The sequence below is a fragment of the Chenopodium album genome, chromosome 3, assembly GCF_948465745.1.
Source record: "Chenopodium album chromosome 3, dcCheAlbu1.1, whole genome shotgun sequence".
Classification (NCBI taxonomy): Eukaryota; Viridiplantae; Streptophyta; class Magnoliopsida; order Caryophyllales; family Amaranthaceae; genus Chenopodium; species Chenopodium album.
Window position 1 is genome coordinate 6,795,884 of NC_137836.1, and position 23,833 is coordinate 6,819,716.

The 23,833-nt window shown below is 33.9% G+C and overlaps 1 protein-coding gene across 1 annotated transcript; it reads left to right on the forward strand.

Annotated features, from left to right (window-relative positions):
- The first annotated feature begins 270 nt into the window (after positions 1-270).
- On the forward strand, positions 271-14,126 carry LOC145623789 (alanine--tRNA ligase-like). The gene is made up of 23 exons (XM_081676658.1): positions 271-652; positions 1,128-1,366; positions 1,482-1,622; positions 3,528-3,674; positions 3,960-4,112; positions 5,722-5,851; positions 6,711-6,807; positions 6,951-7,071; positions 7,401-7,460; positions 8,336-8,386; positions 8,473-8,568; positions 8,768-8,869; positions 8,999-9,121; positions 11,030-11,167; positions 11,259-11,330; positions 11,418-11,493; positions 11,594-11,736; positions 11,835-11,943; positions 12,030-12,217; positions 12,374-12,463; positions 12,567-12,758; positions 12,846-13,025; positions 13,745-14,126. Exons 1-23 carry the CDS (start codon positions 307-309, stop codon positions 13,817-13,819), a joined length of 3,069 nt encoding a protein of 1,022 aa, XP_081532784.1. The 5' UTR covers positions 271-306; the 3' UTR covers positions 13,820-14,126.
- Positions 14,127-23,833: the final 9,707 nt, after the last annotated feature.

Below are 23,833 nucleotides of genomic sequence, written 5' to 3' on the forward strand. Positions count from 1 at the left end.
TCAGAGAAGGGATGAGAAAATGAACAGCTTTACAGAGCTCGCTTCAGAGAAGAGAGAGAGTAGAGCAAAGGAAAAACGGGAATTGAACCAACGGGAAACGGGGGAGGCATATTATATATTAGTATTAGTATTTTAATACGTATTCAACAATAGCAATACATACAGTAAGTTGAACCCCATGCGAAAATACCAAAACACCCCGCTGGGAAATTTATCCCCAGCAAATTGCTGGGTTGAGACCGACTCGTGAATTTGTCAATAAACAGATTGGTTCATCACAAAACCTTAAACACAAGAATCTAATGTATGAGGGCTTATGCTAGAGGAGGGTTTAGCTTCTTCATCTTCAACTTCACTCAACGTCAACGACCTCTTTTAGCCTCCACCACTCTCTCTCCTCCTTCAACACCTCTTCATTTCACTCCTTCTTCCCATTTCAGATTCTGGGTATCTCACAAAACCACGTTTTCTTCTTCATCTGTTCAAGTTATGGGGCTTCATTCGGAATCTGTTGATGGGGTTTCCTTGGAATGGCCTGCTAAGAAAGTTCGAGACACTTTCATCAAGTTTTTTGAAGGAAAAAGCCATACTTTCTGGAAATCAAGCCCTGTTGTTCCTGTTAATGATCCCACTTTACTGTTTGCTAATGCTGGTTTGTGTTCTTTCTTTCCTTTAATTTTTTTGATTATTATTGTTTGAATATTGAATTTGATTTTGTAAATTAATCTGCCTATTGGGTAATTAGGTTTAATGGGTATTTGATTGTGTGCAACCCATATTACGTTTCGGGTTGACTTGTTTCGGTCCTGCGAAATGGATTCTTCATCTTCCTGCTGCGATTTTTAATTGGACTGTTTTTGCTTTGTAGAACACCATCCCAGACTTTTATAATTGAATTAATAAAAAATAATGAATTATCAAATATTGTGTTGGTAAGAAATTGGGGAAAGAAGAGAGGGTTGATTGGGGTTTTTTTTTTTGGGGAGCATGGAGGGGGTAGGCGGCAGAGAGCAGATGTTGAGGATATATGCTGTTTTTCATGGTGCGAAATGATTAGCTTTTAGTCTTGTTAGTGAACATGCCATTTACATCAAGGTTCATAAAAGCATAATTGTCTGATTGAACAGGTATGAATCAGTTCAAGCCGATTTTCTTGGGGAATGTTGATCCTAACAGTCCTTTGAGTGAACTAAAGCGTGCTTGCAACACTCAGAAATGTATTCGGGCTGGTGGAAAACACAATGATCTCGACGATGTTGGGAAAGATACTTATCATCATACATTCTTTGAAATGCTTGGCAATTGGTCTTTTGGAAATTACTTTAAGAAAGAGGCCATTGAATGGGCTTGGGAACTCTTGACCAAGGCAAGTATTTTCTGTATGCTGCTTTTAAGTCTACTTGTTATCATATTGTGGAAAATGTGTTGGTTTATTAGAGTGGGGCCTTTAAGTCTAATTTGCGCTATCATCTTGCTGACAGGTTTATGGCCTCCCTGCTGGTCAAATTTACGCTACCTATTTTGGTGGAGATGAGAAGGCAGGACTTGCTGCTGACACAGAGGCCAAGGATATTTGGCTCAATTATTTGCCTCCTGAGCGTGTGTTACCTTTTGGTTGCAAGGTGTCTTTTCTTAACTCTTAACAGAATTTTATCTCTGTAATTTTATGAGTTGAACTTGTAATTTTGGATGTAGAAGAACAATTATTACTACAACAAGGTCCAAAAAACACTTTTTTTTTAGCACATATTAAAAGTTCTTTCATGAAGTGTCCTGTCCCCTTTTATGATGTGTCTGAGACTCTGAGGGTTTGATTCGTGGAATGCTGGACCCTCCGAGCTGCTCCTAGCTGTCATAGGTGAATGGTCAATTCGACTCAATTAATTATTAATTAGGCTAGTTGCTAGGACCTTCAAACTTTTTATAATAGTACTCCGAATACAGTGTTTCTATCGTTAAGTTATAGTTCCTAGTTGTATCACACAATTGAAATTGTTTCCTTGTGATAGTGGTAGCTGCCATTTTATAAACTAATCGGCTTTGGTTGCTGAATGAATCCTAAAAAGGGGTTTTGAATTTGGTCAACTGGTTGTAGGATAAATATGCACATGTAATACTTTTGAGTAAATTACAAGTCATGGCTTGTCATATGAATCATTTTATTCTTAATCACCTGTCTTAAGTAGACAAAAGATAAGGTGATGCATTAATTTTTGTATACAAAACAACAACAATCAAACCCTTAATCCCTAAGATGGGGTTAGCTACATGAACCAAAATTTTATCTCCTGCACTCACTAACCATGATCCTCTCCTTCCATTCCGTTTATTCCAATGTCATTTGCTTCTGCAAACCCAACTTTTTCATGTCCTCAACTCTTTCCGTCCAAGTCATCTTTGGTTTTCCTCTAGATCTCTACCTCTTCTGAGATACCCCTGATTCCAACCCTCTACTTTCCATACCACTTGACATGCCAAAGATGACTGTTATTTATATTGTGACATCCTAGGTTGCTGTAAGATTTACACATTACAGCCTGATTAGCACGACTACGGCTAGATAATTTAGGCCAATTTCCTTATACTCCCTCTGTCCCATAATATAGTTTGTGTTTGTGTTTTTTCACGGTATTTAAGAAATAGGAGGAAAAAGTGAATAAATTACCTTAATAAAAGTGAATAGTACAATCATAGACATAAGTTAGAGAGAGAGAGTGGAAAAAGTGCAAAGCATGTGCAAAATACAAGAGTAAGTTAGGAAGTACAATGAATAAAGTAAAAAAAGTTTGGGTATAATGGTATTTACATACTATCCAAAAATAGAAACAAAAACAACATTTTGGATACCCTAAATAGGAAAATAGGAACTATATTATGGACAGAGGGAGTTTATTAGTTTGAATGGGGGAAAGAAATTTTCTTCTCTTCCACAATTCCATTCATCCTATTCATTTTACAATCTCACTTTTGCAAAAATATTTAGGAGTTTCAAGAATCTATTTAAGAATTTCTGCAAGCTCTTTAATTAGTCCAAGAAGTATGTCTTCCATTCAAATGACATACTTCTCAAGATGGGAAGTACCTAAAATTTTACCTTTTAATTGATGTCATCCTGAACTCTCTCATATAACTTGGGACATTCCTAAATGGAAACCATTTGACTTTCTCTGCTCCATAGCATCAGGTCACCTCACAAACTTATCTCATTAAATAATGTCAGTTAAGAAATCGATGCACTGTTATTTGTAAATTGTAAATACTAGTGCACTTTGTCAGTTCTTACTTCTTAATACGAATGATACCAATGGAGTAACTAATATTATTTAATACTAGTGCATAAATTTTAAAAGCAAGTTATTAGGGAAGGAGAGGTTTGCAATTTATTAAGTATGTCTAAAGCATTTCTGAGCCATTTGATGATTATTTTGAATGCCTTGTATTAGAGTTTAGGCTTGTATATGTTGATTATTGGTTCTTGCTTTGTAATTCAGTTCTAATTTATATGGCCTGATGTTTGTATGGAATAGGACAACTTCTGGGAGATGGGTGATACTGGTCCTTGTGGGCCCTGTACTGAGATTCACTTTGATAGGATTGGCAATCGTGATGCTGCATCACTGGTTAATAATGATGATCCAACATGTATAGAGATTTGGAATCTTGTATTTATTCAGGTATGCTTTTGCCAAATATATTTTATGGAGTAGGCCTTGTTTCCTGTAGTAAACTCTGCAACAAAAAAAAAAAAAAAACAAAAAAAATCTCCGCACTCTATATGCTATTGTTCTTCTATTGAAAATTTTGAATATCTTGGTCTTTGATATTGATCTGCTGCCCATCTTTAAATTTTTTATTCTGCTTTATGACAAAGGAATTTTTTCAATTCAGAGATTTACTCCCCAGACATTTGGTTTGCTGCTAAAGTGCTAATACATGGCTTCTTTTTTTGTGGCTTACAGTTTAACAGGGAAACTGATGGTTCCCTGAAATCCCTTCCTGCAAAACATGTTGATACGGGAATGGGTTTTGAAAGATTGACATCAATTCTTCAGAATAAGATGAGTAATTATGATACAGATGTCTTCATGCCCTTGTTCGATGCTATTCAGCAGGTAATCAGATGACTGAAAAACATTTTATTGTTAGGTATTATTTGAAGCTAAGGTTCTTTTTTTTCATGATGAAGCTTAGGTTCTTTTATTTGATTGTTGTTACAGAAAATATCCTCCTGGTAGTTGGACTTAATCTTTCTGTGCCAATTTGTTTGATAAATTTAAGTTATTCAGACTTGTTATATGGTAGAAATTTTTTTTATGAGCTCTTTGCTATAAAGCTCAGACTCAGATACAAATATCACACTTGGATATGAGTCCAGGAGGCTGGCGTAGAGAACTCTTAGCCTATAATGGGGGATGAGCACAACTGCACTAGGATCCTTTCCTTTAGGATCTTTTATTATAACAAGGATCCTTTCCTTTAGATCCTTTATCATATATGTATACACAAGTATAAAATTATTAATTTTTCCATGTTAATCGAAAATTGAATTGTGCATATACATTTTGGGAGCTTCAACTCTTCAAGTGACGTATGGATACTTGAGCTGCAATGAAGAGCCAGAGCAGGTCTTCTGTCCTTCCTTTAAGGGTGCAACTTCACGGCCATTATAATTATTGTTGGTAGACTATTAGTTAAGTATATATTTGTCAGCTGATTAATACTTTATTCCCCTACTTTCGACTTCTGGTTGTGCTTAGCTGTTTTCACATACAGGGACAGATATTCTATAGGGGCCGTCTGAGCATGACCCCTAATAGAAAACTAAATTAATTTTACCTGTAAGAATAAGCTTGCTGATCTGTAATTGAATACTGATTTTCTTTTATTTATTTGTGTATCTTGGGTGGGTGGGGGGAGGGGGATTGGGGAATATTATTTATGCTGTTCACTTATACATCGGATACTACTAGAAGGAAGACAAGGGTGTGTTACTTATTACTAGATCTAAGAAATCAAATCTGAGATAGGTGGGAGTTGGGACAATATTGGATTAGCCTTGTCGCTGCTAAGGGTATATGAATGCCCCATGCTTGCCTACTTAGGCTGTGGGGTTTATGTGCGCCACTGATCAGTAATCTTACTGGAAGCACGACCTTGTAATTAATTGCTTGATTACTTACTTTTCCAACTTATGAAACAAATTAAAGTGGATATTTTAACTTTATCCTATTTGGCCTAGAACTTTATTATTAGTATGTTATATGCTGGTCCAGAAGCTACTTAGGGGGGGGGGGGGGTACGTTTATTTATTTGGCCAAGAATCTTTTTATCAGCATGTTATATGCTGGTTCAGAACCTACTTAGGGGGGAACAGGAAGTGTGCATAATAGCAACAGTTGTAGTTCTACTGAAGCTAGTTCAAGCAGGTCTTCTTGATGATCGTTTCTGCATTTGGAATTGCATGGATTTCCATTGAGTTTTTCTGCAAAAGAACTCTCATTAATGCTCAAGCTTGGTCAATGTTAGGCTTTCTGCTTTACTTGTGGCGTTTGTGATGAATTTTGGTCTCAGTTCTGCATGTGCGTGCTGTATTGTAGATTGCATCAGTTAATCATATTCTAGGTTGGATATATCTTAATGCAGCGTGAACCAATGGTTTGGATTGGGAAATCAACCCTTAATGAGCTCTAATTATTGTCCTCATCTTTAAATTGCATTCAGGCAACTGGTGCTCGCACTTATTCTGGAAAAGTTGGCGACGATGATATAGACAATGTTGATATGGCCTATCGGGTTGTTGCTGATCATATAAGAACTCTCTCTTTTGCGATTGCTGATGGTGCTTGTCCAGGTATAGTCTGAAACATGGTCCTATTGTTCATGTATCTTTAAATACTGCTGACTTGCTGTTCCTGTATAATGACAAATCTTATTTTTTGTTTGAATCTTTATGTAAAAGTTACATGTATACTTAGTGACTATTATTGTAATGATAAAAGTAGATGACAGCTGATCAAAAATTCAAAATTCATGAAGTTTGGATTAAATACTTTGGTGATTGTTTAGATTTTGTCTTAAACATGCACAAAGCTTAAGCTATTCATGTTATATATCTCCGTTCAGCTTAGCTCCAATCAGTTCACTCAGTTCCTAGTTTCCTTCTCTTATAAACAATTCATTTCAGCTCAGTTCAGTAAATCAGATTAGGCCCTTAGCCCTGAAATTATATGGATGTACTATTATGGTAGATTAGTAATTATAGGTTGGAATCTGATGCTAGCTATACAAAATTTGATAATAGTGGATAGATATTTAAGGCTTCATATGCGGAACTAGAGGCAATAAAGTGGTGGACCTTAGTACATTTCAGAATACAATCATATACTTCCTCCGTTTCTATTTAGTTGACGCGTTTGATTTAGACGCATATATTAAAGAGAGGAGAGAGAGTGAGAGAGAATGAAAAAGCAAGTGGGATAGCTTGTAAATGCTAGGTAAAAAATTTACCCCAAAAGGAAACGTGTCAACTAAAAAAAAACTTCCTAAAAAGGAATACGTGTCAACTAAAAAGAAACGGAGGTAGTACTTGGTAGTAGATAGGATTACGTCTCTCGTGTTGAGTTATATTTTGGGTTTTATGTGATTTGAAGAAAAATAGTTGTCATAACATGCATAGACAGACACTTCACAAAATTTTACTTGTACCACAGGTAATGAGGGTCGTGAATACGTATTAAGGCGCATTCTTCGTCGTGCTGTTCGTTATGGAAGTGAAGTACTAAACGCCAAGGAAGGGTTTTTTAATGGGTAAGAAAGAACAACATACTTTTTATTCAATCATTCTTTTAGCTTGAGCTGATTATCATTTTCCTTACTTTTTTCTCATGAATTATGCTGCATTTTATCCTTAATTCTATTCCCTCAAACACGTAACGCATGATTGGCTGCAGGCTTGTACCTACTCTGGTGAATTTGATGGATGATGTTTTTCCGGAGCTGAAGCAGCATGAGAAACATATCAAAGATGTCATTGCAGCTGAAGAGACCAGTTTTGGAAAAACATTGCTTAAGGTGAGGGAAAAAAAATTGCTCGCAAAGACATGTTTGTTTAGTGGCAAAGCTATAAGGAGATGGGAAACAGTTTATGGGTGTAATATTGCTATCTATGCTATAGAATTATGGGAGTTTTGCTATTAAATTTGCTTACTCTATGCTTAACAACCAAGTGGTGGTACATAACTTGGTCAAAGTCTTTAAAGGAAACCAGGAACTGCCATTTCAAAAAAGGAATTTTTAAAATCCCAGATTAGATTAGGTCTAGCTGAATGCTGTAGTAGTTTGTTTGAATTTATGGCTAGGTGTACTTTAACTCTTACTAATGATGATTAATATGTAACCAGGGAATCGAGAAATTTAAGAAGGCTGCCGAGGAGGTTGATGGGAAGACATTGAGTGGCCAGGTAGAATGCTTTCCTTTGGTATTTGCGTCTGCTCCTTTTCTACTGTGGGTGCTCCTGGCATGTGCACTCTTTGATTTTGTGTATGATATTCCTATGAGGGTTTTTCCAGCTGCTAAATCCACTTTTCTACAATTTTTCTGTCGTTCTTCTGAACCTCTGTTTTCTCCCCAAGATATTATCTTGCTGCTGTCTGAGACATTTTCACTAATCTTGACTCTAAATTGCTTGGGATTTAGTGTGTACACCAGCTACGCTACGACTTGACCATATTGGAGTCAACTAGTGGTAAAGTTATTCATTGAGCTATTATTGTGGGGAAGTTTTCTCTGATAGCCATAGGCATAGGTAGTAGTATTATAGCAATACAGCATGTGCAAGTACATCAGTACCTCTGCTCTGTAAGTAAACAGAGCTACCTTGTACAGGTGTATGAGTTCACTATGACCATAAACTAGGCTGTATCAAGTGTCAACCACGAAGCCATCCGCATTGCCCACAAAAGTGGTTTTGTGACTACATCCAAGACTTAAAATCCTACTTAATGTTTTGAGTACTCACTAATCTTAAAACAAATACTTCAGTTGACAGTCACCGTTGGATTATCCAATACCATTTTACCCCTGCTACAAACTGTCACATCGACAGTATATAGCTATATAATTGATTTTAAATAATAGTACCACTTTTTTGTTTTTTTTTTTTTTGTTTTTTTTTTTTTCGAGGGGGAGAAAGGTGAAGTTGTAAAGTGATGGATTATCTGAGAAACATTTTATTATCTTTTGTCTGCAGTTATGCAATGAGGCCATGGTTTCACAAGTTAGTAAATAGCTGTTACATAATAGAGCTGTCAATGACTCCTAAATTGTTTCTTGCAGGATGCATTTCTATTGTGGGACACATATGGCTTTCCATTAGATTTGACCCAGGTACTTGGTGTGTTTTTTATTGCTTACATACAAGTGCAATCATTCCGTTTTGTACTTTTTGACTCCTGATTCTTGTTTCCCTCTAGTTAATGGCAGAGGAAAGAGGTTTAACTGTTGATACTAAAGGTTTTATTGATGCTATGGCGGAAGCAAGGGAAAGATCAAGAAGCGCTCAAAATAAGGTGTTTTTTTGCCTAGCGTCCAGAACTGTAATTACATCGTGTTAATAGGAAACCTGCATTTTAAAATTCAAATTTCATGTCTCATGTGCATTGCTATGAAAGTTTAGTTCTTGAGACACAGTAGTAATGCAGTTTTCTCTATGTTATGAGTGGATGGATATCTATGTAAAGCTAACTCCGTCACTTTGATATCCTATAGCAAGCTGGTGGAGCAATTACAATGGATGCAAATGCTACGGCAATGTTACATGTTAAACAAGTTCCAACCACTGACGACTCTAGCAAGTACATCTGGTTCAAGGTTAGTGTATTCATTGTATATTCAAGTATTATCCTCTGTTGATGGAAGTTAGAAACTTTATGGCGTACATCACTTGTATAAAGAGGAACTTGATAAAATAATTTTCTTGCACAAATTCATGTATTTCAGGATCATGACAGCACCATTCGAGCTGTATACACTGGATCTGAGTTTTTGGATACTGCTGAAGCTGGCCAGGAAATTGGTGTTGTTCTGGAGTCCACAAGTTTCTATGCTGAGCAAGGTGGTCAGGTATTAAGATATATACTAAATTTCTGGTAAAAATTTAGTTGCTCAATTGGTCAACCATGTATCACTTTCTGGTCTGGTTATAGATAAATATTTTCTGATTAGTAGGTGTTCCATTTGATCTCAACTGGCACGTACATGATCTTAAATTAACTCTTAATCATTTTATTTTTCTATTTTTATGGGGGTTGTTAAACGTCGCTCCCCTTTTACTAGGCATCGCTCGCATTTTTTTAAGATTTTCCATTTTTACCCCTATCAAATAAATAGCCACGAGTCACTTTACGGTACTCAAAACTCTCGTACTTCACTCTCATAGTCTCATTTACTCTCATTTTATTCTCTAAAAAAAAATTAAGTAAAATCAGGAAAACAAAAAATTTGATTACAATAATAAATTTGATAAAATAATAATACTAATTACTCTAATCACAAAATTAATACTAATCATAATAATAATAATAATAATAATAATAATAATAATAATAATAATAATAATAATAATAATAATAATAATACAAAGATTACAATAGTAAATTTGATTAATTAATCAATTTAAGAAAAAAAAAAAAAAAAAAAAAAAAAGAAAGCACTACATGCATCCGCCCAAAACATTAGGATCCACCTTGGTGGATCCTAATTTTTTAAGTGGATCTACCTAGGTGGATCCACTTAAAATTTCCGGATCCTCCTTGGTGGATCCGGAAATTTTGAGTGGATCCACCTACGTGGATCCTAAAATTTTAGGCGGATGTTTTATTTTAATTTTTTTAAAAAAAAAGTACGACGACTTACGGAATCCTCCGACGAAGCTTTCGGTGTCCGAATGTTGTCGACATCCATCGTCCTAAACCTGTTGCTAATGCTTAGTAAATTTTTTTTAAAAAAATTAACTTGGATTTTTGGTGGTAGATCGAATGTGGTGGGCCGAGGTCAGATGTGGTAGTTCGGGATTTTTTTTTTACCACGTGGTAGTAAGTGGAGGGGTCGGGAATGATATTATACCATTATGCACTACAATTTACACAAAGGGCAATATCGTCCTTTCATGTCAAAAAGGGAGCGTTAGTATGTAAAATGGGAGCGACGTTTAGCAGTTCAGTTTTTTATTTACAATAAAGCCATTCAATTCTTCTGTGTGCTAACTGCTAATACACAATATTTTGTTGAAAAGGAGAGCTTTTATGCTCATTGACAATGAAAGTATTTCATCAAACGCTGCTTCATATTATATTTTTTGTAAATTTATGTTTATACCAGGATAGATATTGGTGCTAGAATTTGTGTCTGGTGTTGTATTGAATGTAATTTGGCTGACTAAAACTGATAAGACTAATCTCTAAAGTGCCGTTACAGGCTTACAGCTAAAGGAATATAGTTGGTGTTACATTAAGAGTTGGCCTACATTTAGCAGGGAGTGCATTTGGTTATTCTTTTGCTCTGTTGTTTCTGTTCATTTTTATAGATTCAATATAGATGCTCCTGCACCTTGCAGATGTAAAATATGTTTCTTGTAAGATTAAAGGAAGACTTAGGAAGTTAAATAGGAATGTGTTTTTGCTGATGAGTTATGTGCTTCATAAAGCCACACAAATTTGAAATTGCTCTAAATTTTAGGATAATAGCTTGAATTGTTGAAGTTATTTTGTGGCATATATTGGTTTATATCGCCACCTTACGTGGCAGGGTGAGAGAATAGTTTTTATTTACTGGCTCCTGGAATTGAGTAATTGATAAGAATGTCCGATCTGTTTGGATACACTGACAGTTTATCTTATTTATATTGCATGACTTATTAACTTTAAAAGTTTGAATGCATATGGTTCTTGTTATCTTGTGGTTCAATTGCACTGTATGCATACAAACATTGTACCAATGTTCAGGTCTCTAATTTGATCTCTTTTGATTCAGATATTTGACACTGGATCAATTGATGGCCCACATGGTAGTTTTAAAGTAACTAATGTCCAAGCATTTGGTGGTTTCGTTCTACATATTGGTTCAAGTGAAACTGGTAAATTATCTGTTGGTGATAAAGTCACTTGCAAGGTAGCGTTTTTCACTATGATACTCTTCCCATTAGTTCCTGTAGCCCATATTCTGCTTTTCCTTCTCACTTCTATATAATTTTATTGTACAGGTGGACTATAATAGACGTCAACTCATTGCCCCCAACCATACCTGTACTCACATGTTAAACTTTGCTCTCAGGGTAGGTTGCATCCTATTTAACTTGTATCTGTTTGTAGTTGTGTTCTTGTGTATCCTGTCTAATTGCTGTACATTTGTGGATTTGCAGGAGGTTCTTGGGACTCATGTTGACCAGAAGGGATCTATTGTCCTTCCTGAAAAATTAAGATATGATTTTTCCCATGGTAATGAATCTTCGGTGATGCTAGTAGTTTAGTACTAGTACGTTGTTTGCTTTACCGCCAAAATTTATATTAATTTGAAAGCCATTTCTTTCCTCAACAGGCAAGCCTGTTCAAAGTGAAGAATTGAGGAAAATAGAAAGCATAGTGAATGAACAAATTAAAGCTGAATTAGATGTATATGCAAAAGAGGCAACACTTGCTGATGCCAAGCGTGTAAATGGTCTTAGGGCTGTATTTGGGGAAGTAAGCTTCTGTTCTTTTGAAACCATGTGTTGATGTTATTATTTCAGTACGTTCTTTTCATTATCATATACCCAGTGAAAGACTGCTTGATTTTACAGATTTACCCTGATCCTGTGAGAATAGTATCGATTGGGAAAAAGGTGGAAGATCTCTTGGCTGATCCAGAAAAAGAAGAGTGGTCACAATACTCTGCTGAACTTTGTGGAGGTATGATGTCTTGTTGAATTTTTATGTGCTCCTTTTCAAAGATTTGAATTATTTTGTACTGAAATCTTGTATTTTGGACTATGTAGGAACCCATATATCTAATACAAAAGAAGCTAAGGCATTTGCTCTTTTATCTGAGGAGGGAATTGCCAAAGGAATTCGCAGAGTGACTGCTGTTACATCTGACATTGCATTGGAAGCATTTAAATCGGCATGCTCCCTTGAGCAAGAAGTGATTGATGCATCAAACATAGAAGCAAGCCTGCTAGAGAAGGTTAGTTTGAAATATTATTATGTCTTTCTTTTAACACTTAATCGATCTTAGCCTTCACAGTGCTGTACTTTATAAATGGTTGTCATTATATAAGCCTCCTGTTATAGATATCTGTGCTGTTTGATGAGTGTTAATGTATATATCTCTTTGGCTCAGAAAGTAGCTGCTCTGAGAAGCAGTGTAGATGCAGCACCCATTCCAACAGCCAAGAAAAGTGACATTCGGCTAAAGATTTCCTTGCTTCAGGTTTTGTCTTTGTTCTGATTAAGTATACTAGCTTGTCTTGCTTGTTCTCCAACTCAATGACCTTCTGCATATAGTTTCATGTTTATATCCTTGTTTGTGGCAGGAACAAGTGCGGAATGCTCAGAAAAGATTGGCTGCAGAGAACCGTCAAAAAGTAGTTGAGACTGCCAGTGAGAAGGCAGAGGCTGCTATTGCAGAGGGGAAGACCTTTTGCATCTCTCGTGTTGATGTTGGTGTAGACGCATCTGCTGTCAAAATCCTCAAGGAAGCTATACAGGAAGTGATACAAGAGAAGGTTTGTGGCAATTGCTGTTTTTTCCTTTGTTTTTATGGCTTTACATGCATTGGGTGCTTACTAACTTTGCTTTGTTGGGGTGAGCAGAAGCTACCAATCATGGTCTTTAGTGTAGATGAATCTGCAAATAAGGCTATTGTTTATGCTGGAGTTCCGAGCAAGGATAACAAATGTGAGGGCTTAGAAGTGTCTGAATGGTTAACAGTTGCTTTGGGTCCACTAAAGGGAAAGGGTGGTAAAGGAAAAGGTGGTCTCGCTCAAGGGCAGGTTAGCAACATCTTTTTCATTCTAAGTGATGAATGCTTAATTTCTGCTGTTTAGTATGATTTTCTTATTAGTTGAGATTTGGACATACTCCTTTCGTTTTTTTTTTTAATGCATCACTTGCATTTACTTGGAGTTTTAGGAGAGCTAATTTGTTTTAATATTATATTATGCAAATGGGAAAGTGGATGATTAATTTATTTGAATAAAAGTACAATGGGGACCATTAGAGAGAGTATGTGTTAGAGAGTAGTTTTTTAATTGTTTAAGTGGAGACCACGAAAGAGGGGGAAATGATAAAATATTTTGAGTGGGGTATTAGAGAAGAGAGAAAAAAATAAATATGGTATAAAGTTACAAAATATAGAAGTTATGCATTTAAAAAAACACTCCTAAATGGCAAGTGATGCATTAAAAAAAAAAAGATGAAGTATTACGCTTGTGCGTATGATGTATGATGTCGTCTAGAGTTCAGATTGAAATGAGCCAGGTCAGTGACTGTCCTGGTTCCAGCTCATTTATTATCTTGCTCTGAACTTTTTTGGGACTAGTTGCTCAGGCAAGCATTGCAAGCAGGTCTATTCAGCAAATTTAATCAGGAGACATGCCTAGGAAATTAAGCTTTTGCAAAATAGTTATTTTAGTTTCATTACATGTATATGCTATAACTAAATTTTACTGGTAAACAAAAAATCTAATGAAATGACATTTTTGCTCTTCAGGGTACTGATGCATCAAATGTTGAGGAGGCCATAAAACTGGCAGTCAATTTCGCATCTATGAAGCTGAACTGTTAACTGCGTATTGACTATTGACAAATCAAACTTTGTAGCTGCCTTTGCAATTCTAATTGATGTTCCTTGCCCTTCATCCCTTGGAATTTAAGCAAGATTTACGAATATGGGTAATATTGAGCCATTTATTCGAGAAGGTGGCGTGCTGTGCTTATTGATAGAATTGAATTGTCATTCATATCATATACTAAATATACTATAAATTTTTTTACAGATTTTTAAGAAAATGTATTTTACCTTCAATATTGGGACTTTTACTGAAGCTGTTGCAATATTTAACCACTAATAGAGCTAACCAATATTTTTTGCAGCCTGATGGAACAACTGCTGTTAAATTTAAATCTTAACATCTATTGGAGCTCTTTAATTTCAAGTTAGCATCCTTCAAACCCAAGCGTTAGAGATATCATTTATTCCGTAATACGGAGTAGTGATCTTGTTGAGTTTCAAACCAACGGATGTTCTTATGATGGAATATGGACAACTGGAGGCCTGGAGTTTAACGCTACCCCTCTTCTAAATAAGGCCTTCATACTCTATTTATATTTGGTTTGGATTCTCTACCCTTAAATTAAGACTTTTAGTACGTCGTAAAGAATGTAGTATAGGAGTCTGGTGATAATACTGATACATAATGTAAGAGTATTATCCCCCAACAACCAAAAAAAAAAAAAAAAAAAAAAAAAACTCCATTTGATTAACTACTCTGATTTACAAATTGGTTTTGGCTAATGTGCTTAATTTTATGAACACTAAGGGTCTGTTCTGATTTACTAAGCTGAACTAAATTGAACTTTGAATTGCATTGAAATGAATTGTTTATGGGAGAAGGAAATTAGGAGCTGAACTGAACTGAAATTAAGCTGAAGAGAATAGGTCTTAAGAAGTTTTAAATACTTCGATTAGGGAAAGTATTGTGTGAATAAGACTCACGGTAAGTTAACCCGCAATGTAGGGAATATTTCAAGCGTTAATCCCCTAACTTGAACCCCACTGTGATCATGCACTAAAGTACGGTGGCGTCAAAAAGGAAAGAAGATAGAGCAAAAGAGTCGCCAACAAGTTTTTTAAGAACTTGTAAACCGTTCACGAGGTGAAGGTTACACCCCTTAACGATCCAAGAGATCGTCAACTCCATAAGGTCTTGAACCAAATAGGGTTCGGGGATGAAGGTACAAATCCAACCTAAAAGAGATTGAACCTGCCCTAATAATAAGCCTCTACTTTATTCTGATCATACTCATGTGCGCTTTCTGACTAACATACAAACAATAGGATTAACCTAAACTTGTTTAATTTATGTTGGTTGAATATTAATGCACAAATAAAACTATTATTGGCGATCACTTGAATTATAATAAACATGCATAAAAGGTGTGATCAAGCAATAACAATAAATATCAAGCAACATAATAAACATCATAATAATTATAACAATTATAAAAATAATCATCATCATAATAACCATGTTAAAACACTATATTAGCAAGATCCTAGGCATGACACTAACAAGATTAATAACAAACTCTAGCATGTCACTAAACAATAAAAATCAAAGCTTTAACCCTAACATGATACTAACAATCATAAATATTAGGAAGAACATAAAAGGCATCATAACAATCATACTTAGTATTAAAGTTACCCTAGACAACAAATTAAGGAAAACATCCTAACATGATACTAGGAATCAAAATAACAATCCAAGCATGATTTCTATATCATAATATCAATTAAACCATTAAAGTACTTACTTAGATGCCTCGTACCTCTTTCTAATAACAAAATACATACGTTAGTAACTTCAAGGAAAATATAAAAACAAACAATTAAATTAAATAATTGAAATAGAGATTTGGGACCAAACCCTTAGAAATTAAACCTTTCACGTCTAGGGCGAAGGCAACTTCGAATATGGCTAGGCGTATCTAGGTCTAATGAATGCGGAATTTTGTATTTGAGAGAAACTAGTTTAGAAAAGAGAGAGAAAGTAATAATCAAGAAAAACTTGATGAGAGTTGGTGAAAATAGAGAGAATCGGTGATTGTGGATGAAAACGGAGTTTTTACGACGTTATTTATAAAGAAAATCAGCCAAAAAGATAAAATATCAAAAACAGAGTTCTGACGCAAAAAACAAAGTTGGCGCCAGACGCTGACCTTAACGCCAGACGCTAAGATTGGCGCCAGGCGCCAATCGCTACAGCTGGCGTTTGGCGCTGACTCAGAAATCCACGCGTTTTCTTAAAATCAGATAAAAATTGTCGTACAGGAGGATAAAATCGTATTTTCCTCAAAATATGTTCTTAGATTCTGATTAAAACTCTAAAAAGTCAACAAAAGTCAATTTATCAATGCTAATTAAATTAGGAATGAAAAGAACCTTCTAGAAGAATCTAGAAGACTAAAACCATTCCTAATTGCATTAGGAATGATAAATTCATATTAGGCCCTCCTCTAGATCATTGGGCCGCATATAAGGCTCAAACCGGACCCAGTTCAGTAAATTGGTCATAACTTCCTCAATATTCATCGGAATTGGGCTTATAATATATCGTTGGAAAGCTCTTGTCAAGCCCTATCCAACTACACTACTATCGGACCCATATCATGGACCAACCAAACTGGATTGGCTGTTTTCTTAAAATAGGTTTTCAAAAACAAAGAGAAGAGAAAAGAAATTAAAACTATCCGCAACACTAAACTTTCCACACTTTCACTTCATTCGATTATGATTCGACGTGAAAGGTACTCATCACCGGGTTTGGTTTTGGGGAGACACAAATGGGTGTCTACACGCACATTACTTTCTCTAATCTCTACCGTTGAATTCCCTGTCCAATCATGTTGCTCTCTTGTCTTCACTCCATTCATGCTCATTCCTCAACCATTCACTCCTTGCTTCTATCACTCCATTCATGCTCATTCCTCAACCATTCACTCCTTGCTTCTATATTTCTCGACCGTTCACTTTCTCATCTTCTAGACTGCGTATACCGAATGACCATACGCTAACTACTGAATCAGTCAGTGCTAGCTTCTGCTGAATTGCTACGTGAGTTCAAATTTCGATGAAATTTCAAAGACGAGTTCAAATTTCAAAGGTGGTAGGGTGAGAATGATAACAAGGGGAGTCCATTATTCCAATAGAAATCGAAATCCAATCCAATTCAAACCGAATTATGTAGTATTTTTTTTGAATTCGGATTTTCAAATCGGATCAGATTGACCTTGTTTGGATCCAAAAAACCGAATTAACCGACATATGAAACCATCCTTTTACAAATAAGGTTTATATGTTTCAATCATGTAAAATTATGTTAATAATTTCATTGATATTAATTATGTAAAAGATACTTGTATTAATCCGGTACAATTATATACTCAAGACTAAAAATTTTGTAATTGCATTTTTATTTTTATAGTCACTTTAAGCCTACTTCCCTAATAATTTGTAATGTATTTTGATTCAGATTTTCGGATCTAATCCAAATAACCAAATTTTATTTGGATTGGATTGAATTGATAAGAAATTCCGATCGGACTGGATTTGAAAATTAAAAACCGGATTTTATTTCGGATTGGATTGGATTTGATCTATATTCAAACTGAAAATTGAATAGACACTCCATGAAAACATAACCGCAATAGGGTGATGGATGTTTATCCATATTCGCTTGGCCTCACACCTTTATATAGTTGTATATTTTTCTCAAAACAAAAATAAGAAAATTTTTATATAATATACTTTCTCCGTTCTTTTTTACTTGACCCGCTTTGACTTTTACACTATTCACCACTCCTCCTTTGACCGTGTTTTGTGAATAATATGTAAGGAAAAACATATTTATGCTGATCATTTTGAATTCGTCTCAATAAGTACTATTATAATATATAACTTTAATATTTTTTAATTATGGAGAATTAAAGTTATTGACCGTTAAAGTTTTGCATTGGCAAGCGTGATAAAAGAAACAGGTCAAGTAAAAAAGAACAGAGGAAGTATGTATTTAGTGGTTGCCCATTTTACCCTTATGATAATTCTAGGATATTCTAGATATACTAGGTTTATTATTATTCTACAATGGAACCCTAATTGTATCACATGTATATATATGTACTCCCACATCATTCAGTAAGGTGAATATAGATCTATTATCCCCTCTATTTTTCCTTTTTCTCTTTAATTTCATAATACGTTATCAGCACCAAAGCTCTACCCAACGGATTAAAATCAAGACTTGCCGATTCAAAAAGGTCAATAATAATAATAAAAAAAAAAGGTAATTTTAAATATTGATCTTTTGGTTTGCACTAATAAGGTACTCTAATATAAGTTGATAAATTGTTTATTAGTCACCAAAAGTTTTCTTCTTTACGTTGATTTGCAATTTAATTTTTGATTCTTTAATAACATGACATTGAACTTTCATTATTAATTCCTTTGCAAAACAATTAACTTTCAATTCGAAAGTTATTAAGATCAGATCCGATATCTTATGAAATAATTAGGCCATCCGGGGTTTAATATATAAATCCCGTTATGGAAACATGAAGTTTCATGTGATAATGAAAGAAATAATGTGATGACGCTCTCTCATGTTAAATATATAAAATAAATTAAATGGCAAGACATAACATTGAGATTGAGCTATATTTGGATTGTAATTTTAATAGTTTGTGTTAAAAGAAAAGTTCAAGAGATAATGTATTGGTTTTCTGAAAAATTGGTGACTAGTAATTCACTTGAATAACTTATACGATGACGAATAGTAGGTGACCAGAAGCTCATCACGTACAAGTTATATGTGAAAAAAAATAAATTAAGTAACTAGTATCATGCTATCAATGTTTCTAGTGACCCGAAGATCACCACCTAGTGGAATTACAGGAAAGTTTATGTTTGTATAACAATTCTCTTGATTGGGGCTATTGTATGTCAGCACATAATATAAGAAATATTATAAGAAAATAAAAACTGCACAATTCATAACCGCCCTATTAATATTGATATCTAGAAGATAACAAAATTTTATTATTCTCCTGAAGAGCTATAAATTTTTGTTGAATATATATAATTATCCTATGAGATGAAATTTGTTGCACATAAAATTATATTAAGTTGGTGAAAAATTACCTCAATATATGAGATATTTTACCAAGAACTAAAGTAAGTTGGCAAAATTATAGAGTTATAATTAATTGATCCCTCTAATGATACTGTGTAAAGTTACATGCCAACTTTTGTATCAAGTTATGTTGCACATTTATGATTTGATTTATATACCGTTATGCCCCATCCGGAGGCATAGAGAGATATATTTTGGTCACAATGATAATGATATTATGTTTAAAGATTAAGATAGATCTTGCCAATTTTCTTCTAATCACTACACCTGAAGTGTAGATTGTATGATCGGTTCCAATATAAATATGTGATATATGGCAAGATAGTGCAGTTGATACTTTTAAAGTATAATAATAGTATATTATACCATAGTGTGAGAAATACCCTTGATAGGTGGGATAGATATCTGAATTATTAAAATAGATGGCCTATTATGTAAGAAAAATTATGATGGTACCAATGAGAAATGTATTCAGATATCATTGTCAAAATAACATGCAAATTAAAATTGTATCTTGAGGAATTATATGATACCGGTATATGATGGAACCGATATATAATATGCATATGCAGAAGGAATGGACTTGTCAATAAGGGATCAGAAATATTTGTCCATTTTGATGTCGACATGAAACTAAGATAATGAATCTAAAGCTTATCATGGACAAGATGTCCAACGAAATATAAATGCTAAAAATTAAATGTTTATCATGGACCAGAAGTCCAAAGAAATATGAATTTTTAAATTCATACTGTACAGTGTCTTATATTATTTCGAGTCCTATGTATGTTCATATGCATGTGTGAGTCATAGGTTGATGATTATTCATTGTATATGTTAGAAGTTGTTAAATGCACTATCCATTGTATATTTTTGTTTAATATGTTATCATGAATTCTACATCGACCTCATATTGCATGCATTAGTACTAGTTCTATACAACAACAATTATGTTATATGTAAATGTGTAACACCCCTAAATCTCCCTCTACGTAGTTACTATATTTATACGTATACAAATACCGTAGAAGTAGACTTGGGCGTATTACCGCCACGTGAAAACGTAAGGCTTACTTAATTACTCAAATTGCAGCGGAAAAATAACTAACTTTTATTAATAATAATATGAGTAACCATAATAACTGTTTCAAAATAATCTAATAAAAACTCCACACATAAATAAAATTAACTCTTAACTATGTGATCCCAGTCCCGACTCTAGTATGCGCACAAACAACTCCACACCTGAAATCAAGACTGCTTACCAAAAATGGTAAACAGGGCGAACCAAAACAAAAAGGAAAACAGATTAGCAAAAACGCTAAGTACGTATAAGTGCAAGGCATGTAAATACTTTTAATAGTCAAACATGCTTTTGAAATAACCATTTGACTTGTCACAAGTCACATTCAAAATTAGACTTTCTAAAATTAAACCTTCCAATGGTAGTAATGATCATCATTAAAAACTTTCCAATTTTAAAAATATAATTCCAAACCAATTTTCCTCACCTAAGTGTGCACACCCCCCATGCAAGTTATACTATACTCGAGGAAAGACCAGATCATACAAAGTTCATGGCCTTACTTAATCAGTCCCGGGTAGAGGGACAATTAAAATATCAAATACTCAGGCTCATAATGAGCTGCAAATTAATTGAATCAAGTGATTTATAAATCAAACAACTTTTATTAAATCGATCAACACTTTTAGAGATCAAACCTTCAAATCATAAAATTATATACTTTAACTTGTCATGAAAATTGTTAACTTAATATTTATACACAACATTTATTCAAACAATCATTAAAACAAACATTATACAAAACACGCATTCAAAAATTGTATCAAGGATCTAGCCACCTATACGTACCTTGATCACGAGAATAATAAAGTATGACTACTAAACTTGACCACGATCGAGGGATTCCTCCTACACAAATAAAATAACCTTAATTAATATAAGGTTAACAAAATAACACAAAACCATAAAAACCATTCTATTGTGCATGAACTACCGAAATATTATCCTTATTAATCGAAACTTTTATAACTTATGGTAGCTAATACTAAAACAAGTGACATTAGTATATAAAAAAAATTGTGACGTTAGTATCAAAATCAAAAGTAGTATTTTAGAAATATTGGTAATGGTAATAAGAGGCAAAGTTCAATTTTTTTTTTTTTTTTTTTTGTTTGTTGTTGTTATGAGGCAAAGGAGGGAGTACGTACAGATTAATGTACGCACTTGCGGGCAACAAGTCACGGCAGCAACGAGTGGCAGTGAGGTGGTGGTTGGCGGCAGTGGCGGTGGCAATGACGAGGTAGTTGTTTGGTGGCAGCAACTTGGTTGCAGGTTGTGGAGTTTATTTAAGCTAGATAGAGCAAGAAGAGGGCGTGATGAGATAGAGAGTAGAGAAGAGAATTTCTGATTTTTGGTGTGAATAAGTGGGAAGAATTAAGGGTCTATTTATAGTGTTGAGGGTGTAGGAAGGATAGAGCTTAAGGTGTGATATAATTACTATAAAATGTGATAAGTTTTTGGGGTTGTTAAGGTACTTGAATCAAATTAAGTCTAGATTAATAGTTGGGTTAAAAGATAAGAAAGTTTAAATGGATATACATATGGTTGGGAGAAGGAAGATAAGAACAAAATGAGATAATGAAGAAGAGGATTAGAAGTTAAGTTAAAATATACTTATTAACAAACTAAAAATGATAAAATCCATTCTTAAAACCATCAGCTTCAATTCACGTTTCCATTTTTTTTTAATAAATGAAAATCATACTTAAATAAGTAATTAACAAATATAAATATTTTAGATAATATTAAAACTAAGTTAGTTGTAAATCATATTAGATATTATCTTTAAAAACTCTTGAAATTGCTAGTATAAAATATAAACCGACCTTTAAAAGATAATTAAGCATATATTATTAATTTAGAAATCCAAAAATAATTAATTATTCAAATGATTAAATACTTATATTTGGCGCCAAAATTTAAAATTCATTTTGGCTCCAAATTAAATAATTTAATAACTTTCCAAAATATTTTCTAAAAATTCAGGGTATTACAGAATGTTTGTGGTATGACGAGTTTATAATTATGATGAAGACTTACAAGAAGAAACTTATACTCTGATGGGCTTATAATTGTGATGAAAGTTTATATGTTGACTGTCCAATAGCATGTTATGTATCATGCATGAAAAGTTCCCGAAGAACTTACATACAATGTATTCAAATATTTGGCCCTTCAAATTCTATATTTAGAAAAATGACAATGTTGATATTAAACTCATGGAGAGTATTGATGACTAAGTTATTGAGATATCAACCTGAAGTTCAACCATGTGAGAATTAATTGATTTTGTATTCATTGGGGAACTCTCGTATAAAATTCAAATTGCCTAAAGAAGAATAGTAATGAGATATATTATTGTAAGAATAATCTCTTTATGATCCAGAAAAACCATGAGTAAAAGTATATAGTAATTACTTATGTTATATTATTACTGATTCATAAAAGCTTAGATAATGATATCAAGATATTACGAGTTCGTTGTCATTAATTATTATCAATATTTGATTACCAATAGCTACTTTTATGACCTCTAGAAGCAGGTATAATTTTGATGGTAAGGCAACTTGAAACAAAAATGTCATATAAGGTAGTAGTAAACGCAACATAGATATTGTTCTTACAACTTACAAGTATGAAGAATGAAGATGCCTCCCACTGAAGAACTGAAGATTCAAAACGTTAATCCTCCCTGATTCAAGTTTGATCAGGGAGGATTAACGTTCAAGGAATGTTATTCAGCTACAAGTGTGAAGTTACTAAGATATTGCATCATTACATTGGAAGATATCAAATTATGCATTCATCAGGGGGAGAAAATACGCGCTGCACTCTTTTTCCCTTAACCATGGTTTTGTCCCACATTGGGTTTTCCTGGTAAGGTTTTTAACGAGGCAGTGTCAAAGCGTATTACGAAAGTGTTGTACTCTTTTTCCTTCACTAGGTTTTTATCCCATCGGGTTTTTCCTAGTAAGGTTTTAACGAGGCACACTATTCGATAATGGTCATCCAAGGGGGAGTGTTATATAATATATGTATTTAGTGGATGCCCATTTTACCCTTATGATAATTCTAGGATATTCTAGAGATACTAGGTTTATTATTATTCTACAATGGAACCCTAATTGTATCACATGTATATATATGTACTCCCTTATCATTCAGTCAGATGAATATAGAATTATAGATCTATTCTCTCCTCTATTTTCCCTTTTTCTCTTTAATTTCATAACAAAAAATACAATTATAAAAGATATTCGTTTAAATGATAAATAAAAAAAAAGATATATTTCAAAACAAATTTTCCTACAATTAGGCAATCTTTAAATTCTATCTGTAACCAAATTTTATACGCATTCTACCAAGTATCCAACTTGAATTAACTTTCACTTACATAAAACCTAAATTAAAAATACTTAGATTCTATCAATTTCCTTAAGAAGTCTCTGAGCCTAATTCTCTTGCTTATACTCTGAAGCTTTTGTTCCTCCAAAGGAACACTGCAACCAGTCTTCTGCTTTTTAAGCTCCAACTCCTTTGTCTCGAACAACTCTGCAACTTGACTCTTCAAACTACACAGCTTATTAAAACATTAGTCCAATCATAAGTCATTGAGACATTAGTCCAACCATAAGTTTGACTTGTATGTGTTATCATCAAAACATAAAGGGCAACATTGAGTAACATGGATTTTCTCATATTACACAACCATCAAAACTCTAACTCTAAGAGGCTTGTTCTTCTTCGTTTTACAAAAAAAAAAGATTTGGTTTGAGACTTTTTTTTTTTTTTTTTAAAATTTTTT